Source organism: Scylla paramamosain, chromosome 30 (genome assembly GCF_035594125.1).
Source record: "Scylla paramamosain isolate STU-SP2022 chromosome 30, ASM3559412v1, whole genome shotgun sequence".
Taxonomy (NCBI): domain Eukaryota; kingdom Metazoa; phylum Arthropoda; class Malacostraca; order Decapoda; family Portunidae; genus Scylla; species Scylla paramamosain.
In genome coordinates, this window is record NC_087180.1 from 16,198,619 (window position 1) to 16,206,211 (window position 7,593).

At 43.5% G+C, this 7,593-nt stretch overlaps 1 protein-coding gene across 1 annotated transcript; it reads right to left on the reverse strand.

Annotated features, from left to right (window-relative positions):
• Positions 1–507: 507 nt before the first annotated feature.
• LOC135116122 (atrial natriuretic peptide receptor 2-like) lies at positions 508–3,755 on the reverse strand. The gene is made up of 6 exons (XM_064033328.1): positions 3,724–3,755; positions 3,207–3,330; positions 2,782–2,916; positions 2,493–2,576; positions 2,059–2,177; positions 508–1,767 (listed from the first exon to the last, which is right to left on the reverse strand). Exons 2-6 carry the CDS (start codon positions 3,322–3,324, stop codon positions 1,603–1,605), a joined length of 621 nt encoding a protein of 206 aa, XP_063889398.1. The 5' UTR covers positions 3,325–3,330; positions 3,724–3,755; the 3' UTR covers positions 508–1,602.
• Positions 3,756–7,593: the final 3,838 nt, after the last annotated feature.

The window sequence follows — 7,593 nt, forward strand, 5'->3', positions numbered from 1 at the left end:
GGAGACAGTTCATAGGCAAGTCTAAAATTACCTCTTACGGAAACCTCCTCCTTGAGAGAGTTATAAGTTATAGGTGTTGTCATCACCTGCTCGGGGTCCACGCTGCTTGAGCTGGACCAGAGAGCCGCTGATATGTAATGGCTACTTAGCTCTAATTGACAATATATGATTACTTATATGTAAACTCCAGGATCTAATGTAACAAGGATCTTTTGTGCATGTGTCCCTGAATCTATCAATCTCATTACCTGCAAGAGAACGTCCATTCATGTGGTCCAGTGATTCGCGAACTGTGCGCCGCGACGATCACCAAAGTGCGCCGCCTAATTTTCTTAAATAGATGTGTTCTTAAACTTGTATCGTTTAATAGCCTACACTACACTGGCTACAGGGTTGGTGCGCCTGTGAAGTCCAATATAGTGAGCCACCAATCAGCAGTCTGAGAACCACTGACGTAACCTATATTTATCCTTGTCACAGGTGCAGGTATCTAGAGCCATTTAATTAGTTAGTCGTTTATTCAAGTCACTTACACTTTATCTGTGGGTGCATAAGTCTCTACATACTACAGCTGAAAAAGTTAAGTTTCATACACTTAAAAAGGTACAACACATACACGTCTTGTTACATTATGCATTGTACCGTCAGTGGCATAGGCAGATTCTCTCTCTCTCTCTCTCTCTCTCTCTCTCTCTCTCTCTCTCTCTCTCTCTCTCTCTCTCTCTCTCTCATCTTATTACTACAAGGTGTTGTGCGTTTAAGTCGATAATTTACAATCCAGCCAGGCAATCCAGCCAGGCACAGTTTGCTGCACCAAGGTGATGTGGGCAGTTTGACAGGATATGGTTGTGGAGGTGTAGCCTGGAATGGCGGGTGATTTGTTTATAAATATGCTGGTAACCTTGAGACACTAGAGGTAATATTAGAAAATGGTGAAGAAAGTGCTGGGAGGATGATACCCGGTTTCCAAGTCACATTAATCTGCATTTGGCTGTCACTTCATTATCAAGTTATGGTCATTATTATTGATCTAAGCACTTTGGAATGTGACAAAACGCAGTGGTCACGAAAACAACGTAAAACAGTTATAGTAATAGAAAATAACAGAAAAATCGCCAAGTTGTGAATACATGACAGTAGCCTATCACTCTCATTTTCCTAACTATACTAAATTTGTGCAATACGCCGGGTTGAGTAGGGATGGCTGGATACACTACAGTACATACTCGCATCTACTGGCCTATCATGCCCTTATCTCTAACTTCGCGGTATTCTCTAAGACTGCTTTTGGGAACTACTCCGTTGATAGATGATAGAAGACTAGACAGGCAGCATAAGAAAGAACTCTACATGAGAAATAACCAGAGAACAACTCTCAACTTTTCGTATTAACTTCTTAATGACTCAGGCAGTCCGCATTCATCATAATCAAGAACAATTTTAAATAGTTCACTATGGGAAATGAAGCGACGATAACTGCCCAGGGAGTTTGCGAATGCTCTAGTAGGAAGAGAGGGACGTGTAGGCAGCGTGGTGTACCTGAGTAATGTAGCAACACATTGTAATCACTAGGTTATGTTTTTGGACAGATATTTTAACGCATCAGAACTTATTGGTTGTCGTGGGTCGCTGTGTACGAGTGGGTTCTGAGTCGGCGAAATACTGCAGGAAGGCTGGCATCTCGTCCTCGCGTTTGGAGGCAGATGGTGTGGCTTGTTCTGTGGAGTTGACATGTCCCATCAGCCAGTAGGTGTCCATTTGCACCTCCTGCAGGGTTGAGAGGGCAAAGGTTAAGGAACAATAGTGACCTCCAGTTAGTAACAAGACTTATCTGCTGGAAAATAAACTTGACAACGTGTTATCAGCCTGAAGGTGTCCATTTTAAACTCCAGGATTAAGAGGGCAAAGGGTCAAGAAACAATTGTGACCTCCGGTTGGTAGCAAGACTTATCTGTTAATAAGTGGATGACATATAACAGATAATACATGCGGCCACGTACTGTTAACTGGTTCCTTTCTCTAATTAAACTATACCTACTGAGGGCAGCTGACACTCACCTGGCCGTTCTGCACACGGTACTTGCTGATCACCTGAAGGCGTTTGTGGAACTCAATATTGTAACGACCCGTTTGCGCCAGGATCTTGTAGGTGGTCTCGCTGATGTGTATCTTCATGGCTGCGAGTGTTCATGTTGGGAGTGTCAGTTTCATTACAAAAGTCATGGTAAACTTTTAGAATCATCATCATAAGGAATCTAGAATCTTAAAGTTTATTGAGTCACGAAAGCGTTTCCTCTCCTTAAACTGGCATGCCTTAACAAAGGAAAAAAAGTCTTATCTATCAACCTATCGATTAAGACAAGTTACAAAGATATTAGTGAAGAGCCTCCATTATAAAGTACGCTTTAGAGGACAGGACAATCTCAGTCAAGCATCATCTCGAAGCCAATCAGACAAGGGAGTAAAGATAAGACGTCTGACGACACACTCACGCTTGCCGCTGCTCTCCATAAAGTGAGCCGATGTGATCGTCTTGCCGAACATACAGTAGCGGGGCATCTTGGTGCCAACCACGCCTGAAACAAAAGGAATTTCAGTCTTATGCAGAGGGACTGACAGTTCATTCATCTTCGGTTTCCTAATACAAGTAGACTCTCCTGGTTTGCTATTTTCAGCTCATAAACAAGCTAGAGAAGGGTTCGTTGTATGCGAAGGAAGGTTATGAAAGTTCTGAATGAAGGTTGAATACAGTCTCATTTTTGGATGACTCGTGTAACTCACCGGCGACGCAGGTTCCCGAGTGGACGCCGATCCTGACCTGCAGCCTCTCGCCCTTCTTGTGCAGCAGCTCAAACCTGGACACCACATCCAGAAGCTGCAGCGACATCTCCGCGATCTCTACTGCGTGACGTTCCCCTGAGCAGAAGCAAAGATTGTAAAGCATCCTACTATGCTTCTAACCTTTGTATGTGTACCTTTACTGACCTCATATATCGCCACATCCACAATCTCAAAGTAAATTAATTCTTGACTGACGATCCTCTATTTCTCCTCCGTTCTTCCCACTCTTCCGGTACACTTACTGTTTTGAGGTTAAGCATTATCTTCCACTATCACTCCATTGTATTCTTTCATTGAACATCATGTTGCTGGAAGATTACGAGCGAAGGCTACATAATACTGATTGGCCGTTACTTGCGACTCACCATTCCTGTTGGGCAGTCCAGAGACCACCATGTAAGCGTCCCCGATCGTCTCCATCTTGTACACGTCATACTTTTCAATGCAGGAATCAAATTGTTTGTAGAGGGTGTTCAGAAGCATCACCACCTAAGGAGAGGGACATTGGAGGGTCATATTTCGGGGGTAAGATTAGAATTTGTAGGAAATGAATGACTTCTGGCTAAGCTTAAAAATGGTGAGGGAGGAATGCACTGATGGGATAGAATGACAGGCTGAGACGCTTGTGGAAAGAAACTGGGAATACTGTGATTGGAGAAGGGAATTTTCCACACAGGGATACGAAGAATGAGGGAAAAATACTTTGAGAAGATTCGGTGCCGTTAATAGTGTATGTGTTAGGAATAAGACAAGATTTGCGTGTTTCTGGGTGGAAAGTTAGGCTACATCTTTTCTCATCTTTTTTTGCTGATCTGTTGACTATAATATATATATATATAAATCCCTATCATTACCACCACACTTTTCCATTATTCTCCTCACATATCTCGCTATCGTCCTCTCCACAGCCTGATGTTAACAAATGGCTCCTCCCTCGTGTCTTATCTTTGCCATATCACACCGCACTGTTGCCACCTGCTGCTTCTCACCACAACCGTCTGTCAATTGTGATTATTTAGATAATTAACAAGTAAATGTAAATGGTGATTGTAAAAAGAAAAAAAGGTCTATTACTATTACATTTTAGTGTTATGGATTAATTCAAGGCTTCTTCACTAAAATCTTCAAGGGAACAAGACAAGTCACAACAGTGTTCTCGAGTTTACCTTACTTGTGAGGAACAGCAGGCAAGAGTGTGTGAATAATTCAGAGGGAAAAAAGGAAGAGAAATCCACTATTACTAGTACTGTGCATTCGGTTGTAGACTCTGATGTTCCAGCCTAACACTTCCATAGAACAGAGGAAGAAAAAGATTCCTGCCCATGCTTAGTAAAATGTAGAGAAACATCCTTGCCGCAACCCTAGCATTCGGTTTTGTCTGGCTCAGAAAGAAAACGGATGCTCTGAGAGAAATGCTTGCCACCACCCACCTGCAGGGGACTACTCTCTGAGGAAATACGAGTGAAGCCAACAATGTCACTCAGGTAGATCGTGACTGACTCAAAGTACTCAGCAGGGACCTGTAGGAAATATTAAGGGAACAAGGACATCATTCAGAAAACAGGCTTATCTATGGAGGGTAATGTCAACCTGAGATGTCTTCTCTCACGAGATTGTAACATTTCCTCATACTGCTTTGGGTTTAATAACTAATAATAAGAACCGAAAAAAAATAAAAGACCCTCAGTAATGAACTTCAGAGGAACAGGAAAAGACAAGAGAAGCAGGTCGTGGCAGTGGGTGGAGGCATTGCACCTGCTTGGACTGTTTCAGGTAGTGGGCCACGGAGCGGGGCAGCAGCTGGTACACGAGATTATCACTCTTTCGTTTCTCTTTCTTCACCTCGGTGGACTTGGCAATCAGATCGATGGCGTACACCTGAGGGATACAGTGTTATTAAGCTAACAGGTGAAAGGTAAATATCTATCTGTGTCCCTCCAGCACCAACAAAGATGGACACCTGCACTCGCTCCCTCACACATCTGTGCATGCTATTACACCTACGAGTACACGCGCTACATATTGCTTCATCTACTGTACGAATACGCTCCTGCATTTACTTCATATGCACGTATATATTTTAAAAGTTCACATCCGCTATTTCATTATTATGCCGAATGATTTTGTCTTCAGGTTTTTCCTTTAGTTTCTCTTCCTACTCTGCCTCGTTTCGGCTTTCTACAGTACTATCTATCATTTCTCCCTTTGACTTGAACCTCTAAACTCAATCCTACAACGCAACGCCATATTTTTATTTATTTATCTTTTTTTTTTTTTTTTTTTTTTATCTTACGTGGATGAGGTTGGTGGCACGGCGGACCAACAGAATGATGATGGGCGAGATGATCAACACCAGCACCAGCACCGCCAGGGCCATGTTGTACTGACTGTCGGCAAGTGTCATCTGGTCCTCGATGGCGATCCTGTTGAAGAGTTCATTAGGGAGCCACCGTGACCATTAATCAACTGTCAGATTAATGGCTCCTCAATAAGGAGTCAGTTAGGCTCATGAAGGATAATCGCTTGTTTCTGAATCCAAATTTTGAGTCTTTGATGGTGTGTTCACTAAATATTCCTCGTTTTCCAAAGACTGGGAGTGACTTGCTAGAGAGATGAAAGCTTTGGCAATCAACACTGCACTGATTAAAAAGCTCAGCCCATCCATCTTGCCTCTACAACTCTTCCGCTATTCCTCACCCTTCCCGCTTGGCCACACACCTGATGTCGGCCACCAGTAGCGCCTCCACTTCTCGGATAGAGTCAATGAAGCCAGCGGTCTCCTGCATGTACTTGTCAGCCATCTGTAGAGATCCCACCCGCTGATCGTTACCGATGATCTCACTTCTGTAATGCCACCTCGAGGTTAATGTCACTTCTAACATGACAAGAGGCTTTAGGTACGGATATCACTTAGTGGCCTTCAAAGTGCTATTGCAACTTAATTTAGCGTTTGTGCCTAGAATAGCTAATAATATTCCAAGCGTTTCTGCCTCTACTGATCCTCTTTCTCCTATTTACCTGTAAATGAAGTCGATGTCTGTCCCAACAAACCTGTACGTGACGGCAGTTGCTTTGTTCCTCATGATCTTCTCGTACAGAAGGCGGCTGGCTCGCTCAGAGAGGGCCCGGGTCTGGTTTAGCCAATGCCAGGCCTGTGATGTCCCCTCCACCCACGTCAGGTAACTAGGCTGGTCGAGTGTTCCTGTGACAACCGAAACGTTATCGAATTTCCAACGCTAAAGAGGATATCTTTTTATTTCTTGCTGAAACAGCTCCTATGAATTTGTGCGTTTTGTTTCGTCTCCGCCACTTTTTATCCCTGCTCCTCACTGCTAACTCTGCTTGTAAATAGGGTTTATTCATCTTTGTGTGAAGTGCGCCCCTTCCGGTATAAGTAATTTTAAGGTATGATTTCACTTGACCAACTTTATTATATAGTGTGATATCAAAGACTTTTCGTTTCGTCAACTCCCCTTTTTTAAATGAGTGTCTTCAGTTTCTTCTATCCCATCTACATCTCTTACTGTCATCTGCCGCTATTCTCATAGTTACTATATTGTTGCTTTATTGACTACACGTGGTTTGCTTTGATTGGCCTTTAGCGTCGCCTTACCTTTGAGGAAGTAAGCTGCCCCGTACACCAAACTGATGCCAAACTGCTCCTCGCTCTTCATCACATTTTTGTAGGAGATTAGGGTCCTGCGGTCACAGAGGAAAAGGTTCAGAGGGGGTGCACAGAAGCAGGGATGTAAGTGTGGCATAATGGATTAATTGTTATTACTGTTTGACGTTCATTACATTGAAATCCTTATCTTCTTTTGTTCTTTATCCTCCTATAATCTCTATACTCCTCATATTGGTGTTCTTACTCATGCCACCACCTCCACGACCGTCACCACTTCTACTGCACAAAATTTTTATTCCCAATCACCTCTAATTACCTTCCAGTCACTTGCGGTTTCTCAGTGGAGGATATAGCACTGTCTCACGAACCTAACCGGTGCCATAGCTCATTTTTCATTTCCCTCTCTCCGCATTCTTTATCTTCTTATCATTACTTCAAATCTTATCCTTTGCGCCCTAATCCTCACGGCCGCAGATTTCCTGCTCTTACGCTCTTACCTCCACAGCGATGAAGCATCCGCCTGATTGATGGTGTTCGAGAGTGCCTTCAGCAGCAGTCTGTTGGCGTTATTGTACCAAGACACTACCTTGGTCACCTGCGTCTCCAGAGGGTTGATGGAGTCCCTGGGAAATGGAATTAGAGCAGGAAGAGTTTAAGAGATGTGATTTGTTTCCGTTCTGCTTCTCATGCTGTGCTGTGCGTCTTCATAGCAATCGCAACACCGGTCAGGCCTAAGAAGATTACTTTTTGATAAGGAGGATGCGGTCTCTGCCTGCTGCGTGACTGCCGTAGGACTTATTGACGTATTGATGTCGGGAAATCTAATGACGAACCTACACGAGGTCATTTCTTTCACTCTCTCGCCTCGTCTTTACGGAAACATCAATAAATCAGGCATGGGGATCATCTTTACGTGTTTTAGAAGGTGGTTAGGGAGGAAGAGAAACTGACGGAGGGCTGGAAACTTCTTCAGGGACTTTCTATCTCCCAAAAAGCATGAGAGAGAAAAAAAAAGGATACTACAATAACAAAACATACCTGGTTAATTATACCTTTTGATTATCTACAACTCACCTGAAGTCCTGGAGTCTAATCTGGAACCGGACGCGGGACTTGAAGGGTCTGGA

Bases quoted from the DNA above. Each gene is read 5' to 3' on its own strand.
- LOC135116122 (XM_064033328.1), bottom strand. From the start codon at position 3,324: ATGCTTCTGAACACCCTCTACAAACAATTTGATTCCTGCATTGAAAAG. The intron at 2,178-2,492 runs GTGAGTGTGTCG...GAACACTCGCAG, and splicing joins TATGGAGAGCAGCGGCAAGC to CCATGAAGATACACATCAGC. The intron at 1,768-2,058 runs GTGAGTGTCAGC...TCAACCCTGCAG, and splicing joins ACCGTGTGCAGAACGGCCAG to GAGGTGCAAATGGACACCTA.